This window comes from Python bivittatus, unplaced genomic scaffold (genome assembly GCF_059951505.1).
Source record: "Python bivittatus isolate LINGU-HERP-01145 unplaced genomic scaffold, Pbiv_v1 ctg000590_np1212, whole genome shotgun sequence".
Classification (NCBI taxonomy): domain Eukaryota; kingdom Metazoa; phylum Chordata; class Lepidosauria; order Squamata; family Pythonidae; genus Python; species Python bivittatus.
This window is the reverse complement of record NW_028277086.1, coordinates 21,984,540-22,009,681: the sequence shown is the minus strand read 5'-3', so window position 1 is coordinate 22,009,681 and position 25,142 is coordinate 21,984,540. Positions and strand designations below refer to the sequence as shown.

The following is a 25,142-nucleotide window of genomic DNA, read 5'->3' as shown; positions in this document are numbered from 1 at the left end:
AGGATAATGTCAGGTAATGCTGAAGTGATACCTCAGTCCAGGGAAGAGAGGAAGCATGAGAAAGAGACTCAGAGCAACTCCACCTTAATTAAGCTAGATATAAGTTAACCAGGGAAATTGCTTTGATAGGCTTTCAACATTCTGTTACGGTATCCTACCAGCAATAAAGATCTTTCCAGAAATCCAAGTGGTTCTGATTTCCTGAGTTTGGCAGCCTTGCAGGGCTTGTTATCAACTTTGAAGGCCTCTCAAAGCAATTCTCCCACTCAATGTATTTGTTGTTGTTGTTGTTTAGTCGTTAAGTCGTGTCCGACTCTTCGTGACCCCATGAACCATATTGCGCCAGGCCTTCCTGTCCTTCACTGCCTCCCTGAGTTTGCTCAGTTTCATGCTCATTGCTTCAGTGATGCTATCTAACCATCTCATCCTCTGCCGTCCTCTTCTTCTTTTGCCTTCAATCTTTCCCAGCATCAGAGTCTTCTCCAAAGAGATCTCTCTTCGCATTAGGTGACCAAAGTATCTGAGCTTGAGCTTCATTATCGATCCTTCCAATGAGCAATCAGGGTTGATTTCCTTTAAGATTGACTGGTTTGACCTCCTAGCAGTCCAGGGGACTCTCAAGAGTCTTCTCCAGCACCACAGTTCAAAGGCATCAATTCTTCGGCACTCAGCCTCCTTTATGGTCCAGCTCTCACAGCCATACATGACTACCGGAAAAACCATAGCTTTGACTATGCGGATCTTTGTCGGCAAGGTGACATCTCTGCTTTTTAATATGCTGTCTAGGCTTGCCATAGCTTTCCTCCCAAGGAGCAAGCGTCTTTTAATTTCATGGCTGCAGTCTCCGTCTGCGGTGATCTTGGAGCCCAAATAAATGAAGTCTGTTACTGCTTCCATTTCTACCCCTTCTATTTGCCCGGAATTGATGGGTCCAGATGCCATGATCTTAGTTTTTTTAATGTTGAGTTTCAAGCCAGCTTTTGCACTCTCCTCTTTCACCCTCATCAAGAGGCTCTTTAGTTCTTCTTCACTTTCTGCCATTAGGGTGGTATCGTCTGCATATCTGAGGTTGTTGATGATTCTCCCTGCAATCTTAATTCCGGCTTGTGATTCTTCCAGCCTGGCATTTCTCATGATGTACTCTGCATATAGGTTAAATAAGCAGGGTGACAGTATACAGCCTTGTCGTACACCTTTCCCTATTTTGAACCAATCGGTTGTTCCATGACTGGTTCTAACTGTTGCTTCTTGGCCCGCATACAGATTTCTCAGGAGACAGGTAAGGTGGTCTGGTACTCCCATCTCTTTAAGAATTTGCCACAGTTTGTTGTGATCCACACAATCAAAGGCTTTTGCATAGTCAATGAAGCAGAAGTAGATATTTTTCTGGAACTCTCATGCTTTCTCCATGATCCAGCGAATGTTGGCGATTTGATCTCTAGTTCCTCTGCCTCTTCGAAACCCAGCTTGTACATCCGGTAGTTCTCGGTTCATGTATTGCTGAAGCCTAGCTTGTAGGATTTTGAGTATAACCTTGCTAGCATGTGAACTCAATGTATACCTAGTGTAATTAAGGCAGAGTTGCTCTGATGCTCTTTCTCATGCTTCCTCCCTCCCTTAGGCTGATTTATCTCTTTTGCAATGGTCCTGTTTCCTCCTCTGCTTTCCCAGGGTCTGTTACACTTTTCCTCACACATGAGGTATCTCGTTAGATCCTTACTGATTTGTGGAAAATAACTCTGTATAAAAAGGCAAGGAAACTTTAGAGAAGATCATAGTTTGTAGTGGATAAAGAGGATCGCCTTGAAGGACAGAGAAAAGATATGCTACCAAGGCAATGATCAGATAAACAGAACTTGATCCCAGACCAAGAAAGTAATTTGCAAAAATGTCTCAGACAGTGCCTCCCCCCCAATTCTCATGAAAATAAAAGGGAGGAAAGGTAGCACATTCAGACTTGCAAGATTCTGTTTTTATAGCTGTTCTAATAAAAGTAGCTTACATCTTCATGGTGTCTGTTTCTTAGTCTGGTCTACCTGATAGGGCTGACATCATTTAACAGGGTTCAGCCGACCCTGAAATCGAAGATAATCAAGAAGCCTCAGTAAGCACTCTTAAAAAACAAGTGATAATGTATTTGAACTACATAGTACAAGCTTCCCTTGATACAACCAGTAAGATGGTTCAGTCAAAGACAGTGGAGGTCTGCTTCCTTAAGACCTAGAAAGACCTCAGTATTATGAGGCACAATGTGTAGAGGGAATATTTATGAATTGCCAAGATTAAGATCTATGACTTACAGTGCTTGTTTGTTTGTTTTTTTGTTTAAGCAAGTGTCTTTTCCAGAGGTAACCACAAATTTGTACTGATAGGTAACTCCCTTTCTTTGCCTCTGGTGTCTTAATCCCTACTGCCTCTTTATTTTTCTTCCAAGAGTCCAAAGAAAGGCCTCATTTTAGGTGTTCCATTCATGAAGTAAGTTTATGTGGAATGGGCTGTGAGCCAAGCAAACCATGATCAAAGAATCAGTAACAGAACAGAGTGCTAGAACTGGAGGACATTTATAGACTCCAGATTTGGAGCACAAAGGAGCTTATTAATGCTGGTGAACTCTAACACTAGGATTTAGTTATGACTTATTTTGGTTTTATTGGGATTATTATGTATCTAGTAACATGTAATCCATTTAGCAAGCTAGTTATCTTTCTTTTATTTTTAAAGAATCACGACCATTATCAGTACCAGTGAAAGCCATGTTGAGTTCAGCTGAAAATTGCAGCAAAGGTCCTGAGGAAAGAATGAAAGAATTTATTAGTGTGGTATGGAATGCAGTTAAGTGCCTTACGCTTCAGGTAAGAAATTGGGGATGGGGGATGGAGGAGAAGAATATTTTAATGTACTTTTAGGACCTTCTCTTATTTTGAAATTTCTATAAAATAAATTCCCAGTTTAAGTTTATGTTGGGAATAATGAAGCCAAATTTCATTTGACCATCATGGAATGATGAAGCCAAGTTAATTAAGCTCTTCAGGATCATTAAGCATAGGGTTAGACATCTATATATTCTGTTGCATATAGTCATGTGTAACAAAAACAATGCTAGACTGTAAGCTTTCCACAGTAAAGCTTGCTTTATTGTTTATAGGACATCTCACAACTGTTTGTCTAGATCAATCGAATTATACCATTAGATACCTGTCTAATTAGTCACAATTAGACTGTATTAATCTATTGCAATGCAGTCTACTTAGAGTTGCCTTGAAAACCATTTGGCAACTTTAGTTGGTGTAGTTGGCTACCTATAGGTTTTCAGGTACAGTTCAAAATCTTATGAAGTCCTTCATGACTCAGGTCATGTTAATGCAAGGGACAGTCTGCTCCAGGAGGCAAGTACGTTATGTGTTCCCCCTTTCATGAAGCTGCCCCAGTTCTGTGGAACTGTGTCCCTGACGTAAGGATGGCCCTGTTCTTCTTGGCACTTCGGAAGAAACTTAAAATAGTTTTCTTTCACTAGACTTTTGGTTCTCAATCTATTGAGGGTACTGTTGCTGAATTTTACTTATTATTTATTCTGTTCTTTTATTCATTTATTGTAATTATTTTTATGGTTTTATTTAATTAATTGTTGCTGTAAACGATGCACAGTAGGCCAGCACAGAAATAAGGATAAATTTTATTTAAAATAAAACTTATTTAAAAAATTAAAATCCCACATTATATGTCATTTTCTCTTCTATCGGAAAATCTCTAAAGCATGGATTTCTATTGTTTCAGATTTTTTTTTATTATCCAAATGCTACTTGAACAAAGCAGTTTTGATATGACTGTCAAGATAACTTTCAAAACAGAAGGAATTCTTGTAAAATAACAATATGTCAGTATGGATATTTAAGGGTCTGTTTAATAACCATGACCCAAATGAAACATTTGCCTGTTTATATAACCTCTTTACTCTTTTTATATATATGCAATTAAACCACAATGTCTCCAACAATAGTTCCCTTTTCACCTAAACTGGGAAACAGTGGTTACCTGCTTTAAAACATAAGATAGGTTATTAAACTATAGCTCAAAGCTTGCTTAATACTCTGACTTGTTTCAAATAGTTCAATTTCTGTTGAAATGAAAAGCTACAGTTTTCTTTCACTTTATGCAGATTTGCTATAATGCAATTGATAACTTTTGTCCAAAAATTTGCTTTATGTGACCAAAAAAAAAATGCTGTTATGTGATTTGTGCCGGCATAGTCAATTGGCACCAGAGGTCTAGAGACAGGCCAAGGCTTCTTCCCACCAACATTTTGAACATTTTCTCACCAAAACTCTTTCTGTCTTCAAATATCATGTTGTGCTGTTATTCTAGTTGTGCATCTTGTCTCCCACTTCAGTACCTGCAATAGCTACTGCAGTTACTATGGAGACAAAGTGCTTTTCCAAGGCTTTTCCAGACTCTTACCCAAAATGAAAAAGAAAGAGACTTCTCTAACATGAGAAACAAAATTGGGCATATTACATTACTCTGAGGTTGATGAAGAATCATCAGCCTTAGGATCAGCTTTTAACCTGGATGAATCTACTATGCACAACACAATAAAGAATGCTATTAAAATGTATAGTGCCATGATGAATTCTACTGCTTTGTCTGATATGTTAACCATCCATGTTAGAAATCCAGCTGTAAGAAACATGGAGAAAATGTTTTCATTGGACATAGAATACATCACAAGGAAGAAAACATAAGTATGATACTGCTTAAGAGTAAGACTTTAAAAATTTACAGTGGTGCTTAAAGGTTTGTGAATCCTTCTGAATTTTCAATATTTCTGCATATGAATATTGAAATATGACCTAAAACGTGATCTGTTCTCCACAGAAGCCCTAAAAGTAGATAAAGAAAAACCAATTAAACAAACAAGTCAAAAACATTATACTTGTTCATTTATTTATTGAGGAAAATGATCCAAAGCCACATACTCGAGTGTGGCAAAAGTATGTGAACCTTTGCTTTCAGTAACTGGTATGCCCCCCTTGGGCAGCAATAACTGTAATTAAATGTTTCCCATAACCATCGATCAGTCCTGCACATTGGCTTGTAGGAATTTTAGTCTTATCAATTCTTAATTGTTGCAGTGGACAAATAGCAATTCCATCTTGCCAGGATTCAACTTTAGTCCCCCCCCCCGCCCCCATGCAGACTCTTAACAGCCTCAGCACCAAGAAATAATAATGCTTTGGACTGGGGACCCGGGAGGCCCAGGTGGGGAGGTATTTGGGCCCAGAACCCCCGGGGGCTATGCGGTGGGCTACTCCATCGAGGTGGTGACGAGCAGGGGATGTTATGGCGGGAGCTGGAAAGCGGGCCATCTTCGGGGAAGACGCCCCCGGTATGTCTCACCGGTGGCGTGTTCCGGCCCTCCTGGCTCATTCCCAGGTCCTGGTCAGCAGGTTCGTAGGGGCCCTGGCTTCTGGCTGTTGCTGCTTAATGCGAGGTCAGTTAACAACAAGGCCCCCCTCATATGTGACTTGATCACTGAGGAGGGGGCAGACTTGGCATGTATCACTGAGACCTGGCTGGGCCCCGAGGGAGGGGTGCCCCTCTCGGAAATTTGCCCAGCTGGGTTCACGGTGTGGCACCAGTTGAGAGGCCAGGGCAGGGGAGGAGGGGTGGCTGTTGTGATCCGGGAATCTCTAGTGGCCTTCAGGGTCATTGCTCCACAAGTTTCTGGCTGTGAGACACTGTTCATTAGGTTGGGCTCCCGTGAACAGTTGGGAGTTCTGCTATTGTACCAGCCTCCCTGCTGCGTGGCAGCCTCCCTGCCTGAGCTGCTGGAGGCCATCACAGGGCTGGCAGTGGAGTTCTCCAGGCTTATGGTTCTGGGGGACTTCAACCTGCCATCCCCGGGGCAGTCCTCGGACGCGGCTCAGGAGTTCACGGCTACCATGGCAGCCATGGGCCTGTCGCAAATGGTGCGGGACCCAACCCAAGACAGTGGCCACATGCCGGATTTGGTTTTCTTGTCGGAGCAATGGCAAAGTGATCTGAGGGGAGATTTACATCTTTCCCTGTTGTCATGGTCAGATCACGTCCTGGTGACCCTGAGTTTCTCTTATGCCACCCCTCTCTGCAGGGAGGCAGGACCCATGTGATTGGTCCGCCCCCGGTGCCTGATGGACCCATCAGGGTTTCAGAGGGAGCTGGGGGATATTCCCGTGGACCTGCTGCACGGTCCAGCGGAGGCCTTGGCTGCTGCCTGGAATAGGGAGGCGGCTGGGGCCTTGGACAGGATTGTGCCTATGCGACCTCTCTTGCCACATCGGCCCCGACACTCCCTGTGGTTTACAGAGGAGTTGAGGGTGCTGAAGCGGGTTAAGAGACGTCTAGACCGCCGCTGGAGAAAGACAAAGACTGAATCTGACTGAACACAGGTTAGAGCCGCTGTTAAGGCCTACATTGTGGCAATAAGGGGGGCAAAGTGCCAATACTTTTCTGCCCTTATTGCGTCCGCAGAATGCCGCCTGGCGGCCCTGTTTAGGATCACTAGGTCCCTCCTTGGCAAGGGGGATGTGGGGGTTCATTTGCAGGGCTATGCGGAGGAATTTTCAGGGCATCTGCAGGACAAAGTCGCTCAGATTCATTCCAAGTTAGACTCTGAGCATGAGGCAGGGTCTGGGGAGATACCGGGGGACCGTTCTTACCCAGTTATCTGGGAACAGTTTGATCCTGTTGCTCCTGAGGAAGTGGACAGGGTCCTGGGGACTGTGAAGGCCACCACTTGCCATCTTGACCCATCCCCCTCCTGGCTGGTAAAAGCAGCTCGGGAGGTGACGTGGTTGGATCCAGGCGATGGTTACTACATCCTTGCAGGAGGGGGTGTTTCCGGCTGCCTTCAAGGAGGCGGTGCACCCCCTCCTCAAGAAACCCTCCCTGGATCCTACCGTACTGGACAATTTTCGTCCAGCCTCCCACCTCCCCTTTTTGGGGAAGGTGGTTGAGAAAGTGGTGGCTTCACAGCTCCAAAGGGTCCTGGAGGAAACGGATTATCTGGACCCTTTCCAGTCAGGTTTCAGGCCCGGTTATGGAATGGAAACGGCATTGGTCGCACTTATGGATGATCTCTGGCGGGAGCGGGATGGTGGAAGTGCGACCATCCTTGCTCTCCTTGATCTCTCAGCGGCTTTTGATACTGTCAACCACAGTATCCTGTTGGGACGGCTCAGGGAATTGGGGGTGGGCAGCACAGTATTGTGCTGGTTCACCTCCTTTCTTCAGGGCTGATCCCAATCGGTGTTGATAGGGAGCGAGAGGTCCCATCCTCGGCCCCTCCTGTGTGGGGTGCCACAGGGTTCGGTTCTCTCCCCACTCTTTTTCAACATCTACATGAAGCTGCTGGGTGAGATCATCCGTCACCATGGGATGAGATACCATCAGTACGCTGATGATACGCAATTATACATCTCCATCCCTGGTGAAGTAAGTGATGCTGTGGCCGCCCTTTCTCGGTGCCTGGAGGCTGTAAGGGTCTGGATGGGGAGCAACAGGCTTCGGCTGAACCCTGGTAAGATGGAGTGGCTGTGGGTTAATGGCTCCTCTGTATCTGGGACTTTGTCATCTCTGGTGCTCGATGGGGTGGCACTACCCCAGACAGACCCAGTGTGTAATCTGGGGGTCCTCCTAGACTCACAGCTCCTGCTTGAAGAGCAGGTGGCAGCCATGGCAAGGAGGGCCTTTGCACAACTTCGGGTTGTGCATCAGTTACGCCCTTTCCTGGATCGGGAAGCCCTTCAAACAGTCACTCACGCCCTTGTTATCTCCCAGATAGACTATTGCAATGCGCTCTACATGGGGCTACCCTTGAAGAGTATCCAGAAGCTACAGCTGGTCCAGAATGCGGCTGCGCGGGCTATTTTTGGAGCCCCGAGAAGGGCCCATGTAACACCATTGCTCCGCGTACCAGTTTGCTTCCGGGTCCAATTCAAGGTGTTGGTTATCACCTTTAAAGCCCTACATGGCATGGGACCAGGTTACCTAAGGGACCGCCTCTCCCCTATGACTTCAACCCATCCCACCCGGTCACACAGAGAGGGCATGCTTTGGACCCCCTCAGTAAAAGAACGTCTAGCGGGGTCCAGAAGGCGGGCCTTCTCTGCGGTAGCCCCCGCTCTTTGGAACATTCTGCCCCTGGAGGTGCGATTGGCCCCCTCACTCCTGGCCTTCCGAAGGACCTTGAAGACCTGGTTCTGCCACTTGGCCTGGGGTGGGGAGGGAACATCTCAAGCAGGGAGATGGCTAGCCCCATAGTGGCCGGCTGTCCCCGCCCTGATTTTCCATCTTCTTGGATTTTTTTTGTTTTTAGTATTGTTTTAATTGTATATATGGTACGTATTTTATATATATTTATAGTTTTAATGTCTTTGTAACCCGCCCAGAGTCCCCTATTGTAGGGGAGATGGGCAGGAGAGAAATCTAATAAATAAATAAAATAAATAAATAAATAAATACAATAAATAATAATAATTATTATTATTATTATTTATTAAATTTATATGCCATCCAACTCTCTTGAGTATCATCAGAATACTAATAATACTTCACCCCAAACCATTCATGTTAAACCACTGGGGATTTCATCTTAAATGGCAGGGGAGAAAAGACCTACTCCTGTGGCACCCCATATAAGAATGGGCACCAGATCAAACTCTCCCCGCCCACTGACTGGAACTGCCCACTGAAGGAGGAGTGAATCACTTTAAAATAGTGCTTCGGGCTCCCAATTCCAGTAGGTGGCTCAGAAGGATATCATGGCCAATGATATTGAAATCCAAAAGGAGCAGAAGGGGTGCATTATCTCCATCCAGTTCCCTGCAGGGGTTAGAACGACCACTGTCGACTCAGTCCCATGTCCAAATCTGAAATTGGACTGAAAGGGGTCTAAGTAATTTAACTCCTGTAGGGTGTTTTGTAGCTGAATCTCCACCATGCTCTCAACAGTCTTCCCTAAAAAGTGAAGCCTGGAGAACAAGCAATAGTTATCAAACAGCTGTATCCAGAAGGGGCTTCTTAAGGAAGGGGCAGGCCACAGCCCCTTTGATGGCTGCAGGCATAATCCTCTCCTGAAGTCAAGTGTTGACAATTTTTCCAAGCTGGCTATAATATAATTTAATACTATATTAATACTTTACCTTAAAAAAGAAACTACAACTTCCAAGATCAGTTTAGTTTGGTTACTACAAATGCTTTTTCTTCTTTCTGGATTTATTGTTTGTGAGATATTGGCACAATTTTAAGAAAGTGTGCTTATTAATGAGAAGACAAATACATTTTGCTTACATTTTGTGATACATTTTGCTATCTTTTATTGGTTTTCCAATAGACTGCTGCATAGAAAGCATGATCTTTACATAATCAAAATAAGGGAAGAATCTATTTCAAGAAATTGTAATACTGGTATGTTAAAAACAAGGAATTATGTTCAGTATTGGCAAAAGAATACGTTGCTACCAAAACTGAAATTCAATCCTTGAAACAGAAAAGATGTTACCATGGAAAAATAAAGTAACACTTAGTGCAGCTGTGATGCATTAATGAATAGGATTTTTTTTTTTTTTAAATTGTATATGGTATGGCTTAGAGGACCCCAACCAGATGGTTTCCCTGAACAGGATCTGACCTTCAGCTTGAGGATTTCTTACTGGCAGATTATTTCATTTTCTTTCCTTTTATTTGCCAGTTCTTTACATTAATTTAAGATTTACCATTGTAAATTTATATTCAGTTATATAAATCAGTCACATTTTATCTTAAATTTACAGTATTAAATATATAGTTTAATAGTTATTTTCAAAGTTTAAAAACAATTTAACATCTTTAATATGCTGCATTAATATAACTCTAAGGATACAGGAATTTAAAGATGTTTTAACATTCTTATCAATAAAGAGATCAGTGGCACTTTTTCATTATTTAATGCAACAACTCATAAGATTTGTAGTTGCATTTTTTCTCCTTGTTACTATTATATGCCAAAGGATAAATTTACCTGCATGTGGTGGTGGTAAGAGGAAACTTTTATGTACATTTCTGTACATGCATGCAGATACATAAGCAAAGTTATTGTCCTGTGCATTAAAAATTGACCATATGTGACCTCAATAGATATTGTATATATTCATGCATTTGGATGATTTCATATGCAACTAGTTCATTTTCAGACAGTAAAGTAATTTCATAAGAATATATGCACAAAAGAAGTAACATCTAGTTGAAATAAGATTATTATTTTAATATGTTAGTATCTGACTTAAACAAAGGGTTGAAAATTTATTCAAGGTGAGCAGCTCTAGAGGTAGCTGTCTTCTGAGTATGTAAAGATCTACTTTTCCCATTTTCTTCTTGAGTTGTCTTCAGATAAGAAATGGAATTAGCCTCCCTAGCATGGGTCTGAGAACAAGCCTAAAGACAGCAATATCTCCACCCCCAAAGAAAGGGGAATAATAGAGCTGTGAGTGGCCAATGAATGTAAGAATTGCCTTGCCAGAACAGCTCATAATCCATCTGGCTCAGCACTTTTTCTTCTCTCACAAAGCAAATAACAGTGTGTGACCTTGTGACCAGAGCAGCATATGGACAACTGAAGGAAATGCAGATGAGCATAACTAATACCTTTCTAGTACTTATCTATTTGGAGAAGTATAACAGAGCCAGAGGACATGCAGGACTCAGTTCCAGCTAGTGGCAACATAGGAAACTCAATTGAAAGCATCCTTTTTAATCTGACTGATTTGTTGGATGGTCATTGAAGAAAACCAAGTTCCTCACCCAGACTAGGAGGAATTCCAATATACCTCCATCATTTTTTCCTGCTCTGTGGTTAACAGTATTGATGATATAATGGAAAAGAGGGTGAAAACACTCTGCAAATTCATATGTTAAAATCACAAAGTTGCTACAATGTGAAGGAGTAAAATCAGAGGAAGTGAACAGTATCCATCAGCTGTAGTTGAACTTGTGTTGCTAAAATGTCACAATCTAATGTAGTTTAAGCTTAAACTCCAACTTCTTATTTCATATGTAAAATATTCAATTTTTTGGAATATAAACTTGAGAAAAAGGTGATAAAGCAACCTGGTTGCTAAAGGTTGTAGAGAGACCTTTAAAATGCTGAGAGCTTTCCCCTCCCCTCTCTTAGTGGTGTGCAGTAATGGTGTGCAGTAATTCCTGCACACTGCTGAGAGATTTCCCTCCATCCCCTCTGCTTGCAACCTTCCCTGCATTGACTTTCTGGGGACGCTGGCAGATGGCGATCACATGATTGTGGGGTGCTTGGCAACCAGTCGTAAATGTGAGCTGGTTGCCAAGTGCCTGAAATGTGATCATGGGGGGGGGGGCGTGACATTTTACAACAGCCGGAAGTGCTTCACAGCCCATAAAACACCCTTTCTGAGGCTGTCATAACTTCAAACTGTCATTAAACAAATGGTCGTTAAGCAAGGACTACCTCTATAATCTAAATTATATATATAATTGTTTATTCAGCTTTTAGTTATCCATAATATATTAACCTGTCAAACCAACCTGAAATAAAACTACCTAGATCATATTTATCATATACTTAAGTTATTTAGGGTGACTCAGTGCTCTATACTGAGGTTATCAACATTATGAGGACAGGAGAAGATTTTCCAGGAGTGTGTGGCAACCTATTATTTATGAATTTCCTTTTATTTTATGATCAGAAAAAATGGATATATTGGTTTAAAATGTTGTTGTCATATGAGTATATTGCTTCACTGTTTCAGATTCCATGGAAAATGGCATATAAAAAATTATTGTCTGGGTTTATTTTCTTTTAAACTCTGTATGAACAGAACAAAACTGTAAATTATTTCCTTGAAGCCCCAAATACACATTAAGCGCAACAATAAAAGCCACAATTAAAGTTATGCAATTGTCTAGTTATTCATTTGGGCAATTCAATTCATACATTATCTTTTTGAACACTCAGAATAGCTAATAACATTAGAATAATTTAGAAATTCCAGATAAAACAAAACTTAAAAACAAGACAAATAAACAACAAATATTTAAACTAGTATTTTAAAGAAACTCTTGTTTTACTTTATATGAGTATGTAAAAGATGTACTCTTATGCACATATCTGTATATTTAATATAGGGTTTATCTATTCCAAATTAATATAGCTCCATTTCCAACAATAAATTATGAAGATAATATTCAAATGGTTCCTTTTGTTCTTTGCATATAAATGTTTAATTTTTTGCTGTTTTAAATCTAAATATGAAATAATTCTGGCTGCACAAGACCAAGCCTTAAGAACAAACACATACAAAGCCAGAATTGAGAAGACAGCAACAGACAGCAAATGCCGCCTCTGCAAAGAAGCTGAAGAAACAATGGACCACCTAGTCAGCTGCTGAAAGAAGATCACACAGACTGATTACAAACAACAGCATGACAAAGTAGCAACAATGGTGCATTGGAATATCTGCAAGAAATACCATTTGCCCGCAAGCAAGAACTGGTGGGACCACAAAACAAAGTAATAGAAAAGGAAAAAGCTAAAGTGCTCTGGGACAATTCAAACAGACAAGCACCTGCCACAAAACACCCCAGACTTAACAACTGTTGATAAAAAGATGACAAAAAAGTCTGGATAGTGGACATTGCAATACCTGGAGACAGCAGAATAGAAGAGAAAGAACTGGAGAAAACCACAAAATATAAAGACCTGCAAATAGAATGACTATGGCAAAAGAAAGCCAAGATAGTACCAGTAGTAATAGGCGCCTTGGGTACAATCCTAAAACATCTGGAGCACCACTTGAAGACCATCGGCATTGACAAAATCACCATCAGTCAATTGCAAAAGGCAGCTTTACTTGGAACAGCTTACATCCTGTGATGATACCTTTAACACCATCAAACAATAATATCTGCCTATCCCAGGTCCTTGGGAAGGACTCAATAGGTGGATTAAAATGCCAAATCCAGTCTAAACATCTGGCTGACTATGCAATCTACCATGATGATGATGATGATGACGATGATGACGATGATGATGATGATGGTTTTGATGCAGAGAGAAATATATTAACCGGATTATTATATCAGAATTCCACTAAGCAAATTGTGTTACATGTGGTTGATATGTGAATACTTGAATACAATCATTATTTTCAAAGATGGTATGCACACTTTCTTCTCTCAAGGTTGACTTCCTACATACTTTCAGTCCTGTCTTCTGTAAGGGGAAAGCTAGAAGCTTTCTGGTTTTAGGGGTGTTGTTTTCTTAAGTCTAAACATGAGGCTAAATTGCCCAGGAGATTATGTTGGTTATCACATTCCATGTGCACATAGTTACAGAACACAAACAGTACTAGCTGTATGTGGTTTTGGCAATAATGAGAATATTTGGCAATGTAACAAAGGTGGTATTTCAGCTGCATTTCTTGAGAATGATGCAATCTTTCATAGTACATATCATTCTCTGCAAACTTCAAAGAAAGGGAAGAATTGTCACTAAAAGAAGCAAGATATGAGCTCCTAGTCAGATCTGAAGTCTTAGTTTATGCTATCAGAAGGTAATAATCTACAAATGGATTGTTTTTCTTTTCTGTGAGTACACTTTCCAAATCAATCATCTCTCTTGGAAAAAAAGGTATGAAAAGGCAGATAGGCATTTTTTTCTGTCAGAGTTCTCCTGAGTAGACCAATATGACTTTTCTTAGGCATTGACTGAGAAACAAACACAAATTACAAAAATACAGATCATATGGCGCGGTTCTCTTTGTTTTTTTTTTAAGCATGAAAAAATGTCCATTAACTGATTTTGATTCTTGTTACCTATGAAACTTAGACCTAGGGCCACAGTAAGCGTGTTGTCTCTTGCCTTTATAAGTGTTTAGGATTACCCCTAGGGTTAGATAATCCTAATCCTAACCCTTTTTTAATGGCTGTTTTTGTCTTTCAGCTTGAAGTGCAGTCATGCTGTGTGTTCATTCCAAATGACAGCCTGCCATCTCCCAGTACAATAGTGTCTGGTGACATTCCTGGGACTGTCCGCAGTTGGTACCATGGACAGACTAGTATGCCCGGAACTCTTGTCATTTGCTTACCCCTTATAAAGATTATGAGTGCAGGACACAAGCACATGGAACCCCTGCAAGAGATTCCCTTTATTGTCCAAAGACCAATCCTTGAGGAAGGTAAGGTATAACAAATTCCAAAAGCAGGGGGGAGAGTTATATTGTGACACTATGTTCCTTTTATGGTAGTATTTTTATACCGTAGTGTTTTTCTAAGACTAATTTTGTAGCTTGATATCAGCATTTCTCTTTAATCCTTTCAAAATGCTTCATTCTTCCTAAAATGCTAGCTATTTTTTTCTTCTTGCTTTTTAAATATTTTATTTCTTTTAATGCTCTTTGTCTGACACAAAGATTTAAACACAGATTTCCCAATGTGATACCTTTATTTTAATGTTTTGCAGTAGCCACTGTGCTTGAGGTGAAATTTGACTTGCATATTTCCTATTTTTCATACTAACCCCCTCTGCTCAACAGCTAAATACTATTAAACATAGGTTACAGAAGTTTTATAGAGTACCTTAATACAACAGAGCCAGAGGATGTGCAGGACTCAGTTCCAACTAGTGGCAACACGGGAAAGCTCAGTTGAAAGCATTCTTTTTAATCTGACTAATTTGTTGGATGGTCGTTGAAGGAAACCAAGTTCTTCATTTTGTAAATTTAAATTTTTAATATACACTTGAACATAATCACATAACATATTCTAATATATCTTCTAAAAAATGTTGTTAATCATGAGTATTTGCTTGAGTAGAAAGTTGTGGTATAAATCCAATAAATAAATAACAAAACAGTTGGAAAATAACTGTGTATTTGCCATTGAATTTCAAATGAAACATTCCCAACAATTAAACAGGAATAAAAGCACTTTTTAACCTGACCTAGCCATTATGACATCAACATGGTAATTGTATCCTACTCATAGCTTAAGCCTAATATTTTACGAATGGATCCTAGAGTAAGCTTTGACTATATTTGTGAACAACAAATGTTTTCTTATTAAACTTGTATGATATAACATCTAGTCATATAGTTTATATGTAATATAAAACTTCATATAACTGGCATCTCTAGCTAGGTAAACCCCCAGTGGTCCCCATGGGATCAAGACACACATACATAGTTAAATGTAACCTAATACTTTTACCTCTAGTAAGGAAACCCAAGAATAATATTTGCCTGTATTATTATGTAAACACAATTTCCCTCCCCTCTTGAGATTAACAAACCAGTCCTTTCTAAAAGTTTACTCTCTTAGAGTCTTCCTGGGGAAAAGAAGAGAAGACAGTACACTCCAGGTTATATGGAGTGAGAATTTCCCAGGACTCAGGAAATTTCACATGCAGATTTCTAGGATCAATAAGTAATCAGACTGTGAATTTTGATATTATTTCAGATGCACTCCGAGCCTTGCCCAGTTCCTTTTACAACTGTTTTTCTATAATACTAAATCTAAATTTTAGAGGAGTTTACCTATTGTTGTTATGTCTGTACTTACAGTTTGAATCCAAAAAGCATATTACTCATCCATATTTCTCTGTGTTATTGTAGGTCTTTTATTAAATACTAAACAGACAATTTTGGTACCAGCTTGTGTCTTGGAGGTTCTAATCTTGTAACATACATTAGATGATGTAGGCCTCTGTAAATTAGCTACCAGTTGCTGGGTTTAAACTCTCTTATATTTATGGATTATGTGCCATCAAGTTAGTGTCAATTCTTAGCAACCACATAAATGCATTTTCTCCAGGACAATCTGCCCCCAATCTGGTTCTTCAGGTCTTCCAACAGTGCATCCATAGCCACTGTCACTGAGTCCATCTAAATTACTATTGGTTGTCCTCTTCTCCTCTTTTCTTCCACCTTTCCTAGCATTATAGACGTCTTTGGAGAGCTACATTTTTCACATAATACATACAAAGTATGATCATTTGAGCCTAGTCATTGAGAACTCTGGGTTGATTTATTTAATGATCCATTTGTTTTCTTGGCTGTCCATGGTATTCTCAGGAGTGCTGTCCAATAACAAAGTTAAAAACCTTTACCTTTACTGATTTTTCTTCTGTTGCTTGCCTTATTTCTGTAGATAATTCCTGTAACTTTCCAACTTGGTAATGACCAGAGTGCTATTCTAATGTCAACTTTTAGTACTAGACCTTCTTGTAAATAGGGAAGGTATCTTGGATGTTGATATCTCTACTGTACAGAATTTCAATGTACTCCTTTCATCTTTTATTTATTTATTTATATATCAAATTTGTCACCTCCCATCTTGTTTATTGGATCTTCTTTTAATCAGTTACTATTTGTCCATCGGCATCCATTAGCACACCAATTTGAGGTTGGAACCGCCTATGTTCTGAGATTTTTGGGAAGTTTTTCTTTGTTTTCCCATGTCTGTTTCCATCTTCGGTGTCTTTATGGATTTTGTTCTCTCTTTTAACAACTCTGAGATTTTTGTCTTTCTTGTCTTTGTCTTTCTTCTCTGAACATTCTTTATAGAGAGAGGAAAATAATGTGGTAGCACCATTACCAGAAAGTAATAATTGCTGCATCACTCTGAGCTATCCTAATAGTGTTGGACAGGCCTGGTGATTGTGGTGTGTGTGTGTGTGTATGTGTGTATATATTATGTATAATAAATGCTAGAAGGGAAAAATTAAGCTGAAAGGTTCAGGTGAAATTGCTTCTTCCTGACAGAAATTACAATTTTATTGCAATATATTTCTTTCTTTATTAAAATATTACAGCCCATCCACTATCCCAAGATCTCAAGCTGAGCTACAATCCTTAAAATAAATAAGACATAAGAATAAAATGAAATAAAAATAAGCAATGTTTTATAATTTTAAAAAGGAATAACCACAAAACCACGATAGGAGGCACAGATTTTTACAAGGTACAGCAGGATACAGCTAGGCTGTGTCTTGAGTCTTGAGTGGAAGAGTAAAAAGTTAGGCCTTTGTATAGTGCCAAAAGTTTTGGCATCAGCCTGGTTTCCAGGGAATGTGCATTCAAAAACTGGGATGTGCAACAGATGACACCCTACAGCACCCCTTCACAATATACCTCTCCCAGTTGATGTTATAAAATATTGGATCTGTTATTACCCCTGTTTTAGCCACATAAGGATTAAGAGTTTTTCAACAATAAATAGCTATGAATTCTTGTCAGGCACTCTACTGTGTTATGTGAATGTGCTTCTCTACGTGTAAGTGTTGCAAAAACCAAAATGAAAATTTTTTTTTCATTGAGATACATTTCACATATAATTGATTTATGTATGACTGCTTTAATATCATGGGGAGTAGTAACTTATTACTGAGCAAAAGGGAAAAGGGGGCAAGCATTTAAAATAATAAAAAGGGGGAAGGGGGAGAATAACTCAGGTGCCAATAGGAAATACTTTATTGTAGAGAAGTCCAACACTTCATTGGATTGCATACGGGTACATTAAATGCTTCCTAATTTGGGTAAAAATTAGTTCAAATTATCAGTCAGGCTCACAACTAGGGGAAACTATTAGTCAACTGAGCATTTACATTTTAAAGGAATGAGATATTATTGTAAGGATCAAAGTCCAGTAAAGTTACAGGTTTGTTTTATATACCAAACACATTACAAAACATAGGGAAACTTATCTAAGAAAACAGCTTTATTATTACAGTGGTACCTCTACTTACGAACACCCCTACTTACGAAATTTTCGAGATTCGATCAGCTCTATTTACAAAATTTACCTCTATTTACAAATTCGCCTCGACTTACGAGCCATTTTCTGCCCGTTCCACGTGGTCCGCTGCCATTTTTCCACCCATGCCACGTGGTCCGCGGCTATTTTCCACCCGTTCCACGTGGTCCGCGGCCATTTTTCCGCCCATGCCATGTGGTCCACGGCCATTTTTTCCGCCCTGCCGCATGGTCAGCGGCCGTTTTTCCGCCCCTGACGTGTGGTCTGTGGATGCCGGAACGGATTAACGGTAATTACATTGAACCTTATGGGAAAATTTACTTCGACTTGCGACCAACTCGACTTGTGATCAGAGTCACGGAACGGATTAATTTCGTAAGTAGAGATACAACTGTATTCTCTCCTTAGCAAGTGAACTGGCGCAATTGTGAAAAGAGGTGGAAGTAGCACTTATCAAGTATGGAGTAGATGGAAGTACTAGGGATACAGTGGGATGGAAATATTCTGAGATTAGTGAGCCATGTGAATTAAAAAAAGCTCAGTTGTAGTTGAATGTGAAGATTACAAAGTCAAATATTTCAAACTTGTTAGGCATCTTCTAGAACACTGGATAAGCCAAAGAAATACCTTTCTCCAACAGTAACGCTACATTCAGTGATCGTAAGACCAAAGAGAGGCTGAACTATTAGTAAGGATCCATGGAATCACCATTTGAAAACTATCCAGTAATGACAATTTGCTTAAGAGGTTAGATAGGAGTTTCACAGAATTCTTCATTTCTTGCTTGATCACTAGAATAATTGGTCTCAGTGCTACTGACAATACTTGTCGGGCAGAGTGATAATCACAAACACTCCTGTCTGTGCAGAGCGCAACAAAAACTCCAGGAAAATATTAGCCATGAAAGCAAACACAATGCAATGTCCATTTCTTGTTTCCCAAAGAAATCCAGTCAAAAACTATATACTAACTGGTGTTTATTGATAAAAATGCAAAATTCCATAAAATGCAAATATCATACAAAATATAAAGAAAAACACATCTTCTCATTTAATGTAGCATCCAAGACTTATTAGCAACACACACTTAACAAAATCGCTAGCTACAAACTCTTAGAGAAAAGGTACACTACTTGGTACTTTGTTACAACTACGTAGCCCATAAAACCTACATAGTGGCTAACACTAAAACAACTAACAACTACTCAGAGAGGCTGCACATTTTCCTCTCCTTGTATTATAGCTCTATGCCACCCCCACTGGGTAACTAGCATACACACGCCAATAGGTGGCAGTAAATAGCACAATACACAACACACAATAACAGGTGTTTTTCACATGATCTCTGTAGCCAAAATATTATTTGTTATTGTTGTAAAGATAACAGGACGAATCCTTTCCCATGAGAATGAAAATCCTGACAATACTCACATACAAGGGATGTGTTTTCAGGCAGGTGCCAACAAGAAGTAGTAAAAGAGCTGGCAGCCAGTTATGATATTTGTAAAGTTCAGATTTTGCTTCAGTGAGAGCTTTATCAGAATATTTAATATTCTTTAAACAAGTGAATTATTGTGGGGTAGGAAGACAAAAGATCATGAAAAGGAATTATGTTCTCTGGCTCCAGAAGTTTAGAAATTAGATGCCAGAAATAGAGCAGAAGTAGTGGATAATAATCATAAGAAACATCTAGGACAGTGGTTCTTGAACTAGGGGTAATTACCTCCAAGAGATTAGGGTAATTTGGGCATATTTTGAGGGAAATGGAGCAATTTGTAATTGCTTGTTTGTGAGTTGAGGATCCAGTTTGGGACTGCCGCTGTTGAGACACTTGTATAAAACAATAGAGTCTGGTTTTTTGTTTATTTTTATTTTTTGTGAGGATAATGACATTAATTGAGCCTGGGAAAAGTATTAATTGTTCAAACAGTTTAAGAACCGTTGATCTAGGAGATGAAGTGAGGCTAAGAAAGGCAACAGGGAATGCCAAGAAATGAGACATTTATATGTAAGCTCAAGGGTAGTTTCACGGTCTCAACAAATACTGGAAAGAACTTAATAATTCTTCAACTGTGATTAGATTCAGAGATGATGCAAGAACTTCACGGAACTGGCTGCCAGTTTAGTTCTGTTTCATTCATTCATTCAGTATTGGAGATACAGCTATAGTAACAATCATAGTGTTTTGTTCATTGCATTTGCACAAATTTCCTAATTGGGAATTTTCTTCAAAATTATTCTTCAAAATTTTTTGAAGATTTTGAAAAAAAAAAGTTTTTTTTCTTCAAAAAAAATATATGCATTTTTCAACCAAGCATCTTTTAGCTAAGCATCTTTTGCTGTCATACATATGAACCAAGAGTCATCATATCTGAGCTCTTCTTTAACAGAACTGAATTATCACTCACCCAGAATATCATGCTTCCTCTCACAGTCTTAAGAACATACAATTGCTCTTCTTAAAACACACCCACATACACACCTGCCACAACTAAACAAAATAACGTTTGGAAAATGGAATAGATTACTTTTTCCTTTATTTCTTTTGCATGAAGGCTGGTGACTACACTGTTAGCTTATGTGTTACTCAAAGTAACATTTAAGATACTTTATCTGTTTCTAAATCCTAGTAATGAAAACGATTTCTTCTGGTAAAAGTTAAACATCAAAGGGCATGATCCAGCAAAAGCCAAATTAATGTTAAACTTCATATAAGAGAGATAGGTTCAAATGTTCTGCCAAAACAGTAATTTAAATTTGCTCAGGATGCTTATTGCTATTAAACCCAACAGAGACCACAATATTGTGTAGATAGATGCAAAACAAAGAATATAATTGCACATATTCTTGATGTGTGTATTGCATGATATGTATTATATGTGAGAAGGAACTTAGCACTTCTGTGTTACATAACATAGAATGTGCTCCTGAATAGTATCACTAGATACTAGAACTAGACTTTTATTACTTTTGTGAAGGAATAATCCAGAAACAATTTTTATTTAGTTTTATGTGGGGATAAATTCGGAATGATTTCTTTATGTATTTTACCCTTGCTTTTGCTTTCTTCTTGATTAACCAGGAGATGCTTTCCCTTGGACAATCAGTCTGAATTATTTTAGCATCTATACTCTTCTGGGACAGCAGGTGACCCTTAACATCATAGAACCTGTTGGCTGCACTTCTACTCTGGCAGTGACTTCTCAAGTGTTGCCCACGGCAGGATCAGAATCGAGGCACTCATTTGTTGTATGTCTTCATGTTGACCTTGAATCACTTGAAGTGAAATGCTCAAATCCCCAGGTTGGTGCATTTAATTTACTGGAACAAATTAAATTGCTTGATTTAAGTATTATTGTTCTGGTTCTATAAGAATTATTTCTTTCTTTTAAGCATCTTTCTTTCCTATAAAAACTGAGCCATCAAGATCAGAGTACTTAGATTAAGATTTGCTTTGAAGCTCTTTCATGTTTTGTAATTTAGATTCATCTCAAAGTGTAATAGCTATAGCACATAAGTGCATCTTGGATTTGATGGAATGAAATCACTTGCAGATGTATTGTTAAATGTTGGGGCCCTGCTTTGCTGTCACTGTGGATACATTTGCTGAAATAAATTAATGTACTCTTTGTAGAAATTAACACACATACCTGCTGTCATTAAGCATTAAATTCTTTCAACTAAAGTAAAGATACCTTCTATGAGGGCAATAGGAAATAACTTTATTTATATAAATATTTTCCCTCTTTTTTTCCAACCATGCAGACACTCAAAGTGGTTAACCATAAATCAAACATAAAAACAAACTTTAAAATGCACAGAATGATTTCAAATAAAACACCAGTGCCATTCAGTAATTACAAAAAGAGAAGGAGAAAAAGTAGAAACAGTCCCCTGAATAAAGACTGAATACAAGATCAGTCAATTTAAAAGCACATAAATCACAGAATTTGAAGGGGTAAGGAGCAGGCTGCCAGCCGAATATTCCAGAGCAATAAATACTATCATATGACTTTAGCTTTCTGTGGATCATTTTTTCTCTCAAAGATTTTGTTGAATCTTGAAATTTGCCATGTCTTCAGCTAGTAATTCCCAATGAAAAGGTGAGAAACATTTTAAAGTATTCCAAAGGATATTTTAAAAAGATATTACAGAAACTTGATTCAATGGACATGTTCCTGGTTTAGAGGTAGAGTTACAAGTTGTTATGACTTATCAACTTATATTTCAGCAGGCTCTTGGAGAAGTGCAGCTTGAATTTATATTCTGTTAGTTTTCAGCAATAAATACTTGTGCAATGCATGGGGAATCAAAGCAAAAAGACTTGTCACATAAAGTATGGAGCAGCTGTGATCCAGTGTCTCTGTATAACAAATGATAATAGTTTATATTGAGATTAAAAATGTAACATTGAGTGGTTTCCTCGTTCACAGTTGTGTTCCAGATCACATGCTCAAGATGAGAGTGGTGTTGATAGGAAGAACTGGATTGTGAGAGAACTTTACAAAATGTTGCACTATAGAATAACCTTCTAATAACACTTCCAGTTTCAGTCAGCCATTATCTCATCCAGGACATTCCATCCTTTCACCCTTTCTGTTTTCGGCTTTGCTCTTTTCCAGCTGATCATCAACATTTCATGCCTCCCAAGGTTACTCAGTCTTGTGACCCAAATTTTTGGATTTTTGCTCTGTGCAGTTTTGTTTTTGTAGCTTTGCAAATATTTAGCATTTCCTGCTGATATTTCCCTCTTCTTTTTTTTCACTCGCCCTATTTTGGTTCTGGTCTGATTGGCATTCATCTGTTAAGACCAACATTAGAGGACTGATCATTTTGCAAAATTGTGTATCATTATATAACAAATGTATTCCTATAAAATATAATATATATATGTGGTGCCTTTGAGTCAGTTTTGACTTCTGGTGGCTGCCTGGACTAGTCCATGTAGTTTTCTGGGCAAGATTTCAGAAGTGATTTGCCATTGCCTCCTTCCTAGGGCTGAGAGAGAAGGACTGACTCAATGTCACCCAACTGGCTTTGTGCCTAAGGCAGGACTAGAATTCATAATCTCCCGGTTTCTAGCCTGGTACCTTAACCACTACACCAAACTGGCTCCCAAATTTAATTTTAGGTTGTCACAAAGTTGATGATTGTGATGTAGCTGGTCATATAATTTATCTTGCATAGGTCTGATATAATCACAGCACAGTAAACAATTTCCAGCTCACCAGGACTGATAACTACCTTGTCTGAGTCTTCCTGACATTCTACCCATAGGAGGAACCTGTATACATCACCACTTCAGGCCCCAATAGTAAACATTAGTAGAATTACACTATATATTGGTTAGCAGTGAGCCAGAATTAAATCTATAGTGGTTCTGGCAAATTCTTTTTAATGAAACCTGCTATCCTGAAGCTGTTCCAGTCAGATGAATGGAGTGAGACCAAAGTTTCTGCCTCTTACCATTCAATTGTTTCTTATGTGCAAGAGTAATTGTAAAAGTTGCTAAAAGCACCTAACAATGTAAGGCAAGCAGTTCTTCAAACAAGTAAAAAACAGAAAACCCCTAACCTCCTGATATTAAGTATTATACAGAGAACCAATATAGCGCAGAATAAATTCTTGCTGTATGGAAAATGTTCTCCCTTTCTTTGCCAACTTTTAAAAGGTATCTCTAATGGTTAAGTAAAATGCAATAGCTGTAAACTCACGATAGTTGGATAATAGAGATCAAGTTGGTTAAATGGCCATTTAAAATATGAACAGAGGAAATAGGAAATACTCCCTGGTCCTTCTCTTTTGAGCTTGTTTTAAGAGAAAGGGCGTACAGGTAGTCTCATTTAGCAACCACAGTTGGGACTGGCAACTTGGTCAGTAAGCAAGGCAGTCACTAAGTGAAACGGTGACTGTGCTTATGATCTTCAGTTTTCCTTTGCTTTACAGACCTGCAAATGTCATAAATGCAAGGACTGGTCGCAAAGTTACTTTTTCATCATTGTTGTAACTGTGAACAGTCGCTAAACAAGTCAGTTGCTAAACAGAGACTGCCTGTACTGAATGTTGCTGCTGCTGCTACCATAAGCTAATTCAGTCCAAGAAGATGACTCAAAAAATTATTTCACAAAATCAACATGCAAAAAGAACCCGTTATCCCTCTATCGCAAGTTTAAGAAATAATTTTCTGAGATATTGGCAAGCAGCTCTTTTCAATGTACCTTTTCCAAAGAAAGAGGGGCATTAAATGTTAGTGTCTTAAGGCAGGAATATCCAAGTGATTGATTCCTCAGCTTAATATAAACTTTATCTTTAGCTCATATGGAACTGCTTTAAGCTGCCACTGAATACTTGTCAAAATGTAAATTAGCGTTTGTGGTTCACTTGGCCAAAAATGAAAGTTTGGACCAAACTGAGAGGATGTGTACTATGTGCTATCATAAAACATGTATGCAGAGCTGAAATTCTCCTATGAAATTTGAATAGGGTAGAAGTTGACTGTCTTATAACTGTTCTTCACCTATGTTGTGTGAACTAGGGCTCAGATACAGATCCCTAAACTTTAATCTATATGAATTCACATCCAGTGTGGATAACAAAACGTATTTGCTGACATGTATTTTAAGCATATCTTAATTATCTGGCACCAAAATACCCTTAGGCTTGCTTTTCTACTTTTGCCTTAAGGAAACTCAAAGAAAAAGCAGGATTTATAACAATAAAATGTTACTGAAATTAATAAGTGCTGCAGGTGAAACACAGTTTGTAGGTGAAATGCAATTTGTGATTCTGTTCTCTTGCTGTATTATCTGAAAATGACTTGATTAAAAATGTGACACATAGTTAGACATCTCATAATTTTCCTGTCATATTGATATTTTTCAGGCAGAGATCATTTTACCAGAATCATTCCAAAAATAACTCTGGCTTTTTATTAGTCAACAAACAGTATTATTTTATACGTAACCATAGAGTTTAATACTGTTCAGTGTGTTTCCCCCTCCACTTTCTCTTTGTCAGGCTAACCATGAACAGATCTTTCTCATACAATTCATTTTTCATACGGCCATTTTTTAGAGTGCAATGACACTTTGCACAATATTTTCTCCAGGAAAATAGGGATTGCAAGAAGGGGGTAGGCTTGTCAGGTTATACTGCAGGTAGCAAAGTGACTCTGGTTTATATATGTTGGTTTAGTTGTACTCAGGCTCTACACTGCAATCACATTTGCTCTGACCCACTTGACAGAGATGTTTAACTGATGGAATTAAACTAGGCCTTCAGAAAATTGAGCTTCCCACCCAAGGACATCAATTGACAAAGCAGTAGACCCAGATCATTTCCCAGGGA

General features: G+C 39.0%; 2 protein-coding genes across 4 annotated transcripts in view; both read left to right on the top strand.

Annotated features, from left to right (window-relative positions):
• The window catches only part of VPS13B (vacuolar protein sorting 13 homolog B), a 403,839-nt gene that overhangs the window by 141,352 nt on the left and 237,345 nt on the right, over positions 1-25,142 (top strand). For all 3 annotated transcript variants that reach the window (XM_088149087.1, XM_088149086.1, XM_088149088.1), the window contains exons 22-24: positions 2,722-2,852; positions 13,988-14,222; positions 20,878-21,098. In XM_088149087.1, the coding sequence (XP_088005213.1) occupies positions 2,722-2,852; positions 13,988-14,222; positions 20,878-21,098 (587 nt within the window). The remainder of the gene's footprint in view (positions 1-2,721; positions 2,853-13,987; positions 14,223-20,877; positions 21,099-25,142) is intronic.
• Positions 5,226-6,146, top strand: LOC148214759 (uncharacterized). Its single transcript, XM_088149250.1, has one exon. It carries the CDS (start codon positions 5,226-5,228, stop codon positions 6,144-6,146), a length of 921 nt encoding a protein of 306 aa, XP_088005376.1.

Coding starts and splice junctions, on each gene's coding strand:
- LOC148214759 (XM_088149250.1), top strand. CDS start 5,226: ATGCTTTGGACTGGGGACCCGGGAGGCCCAGGTGGGGAGGTATTTGGG.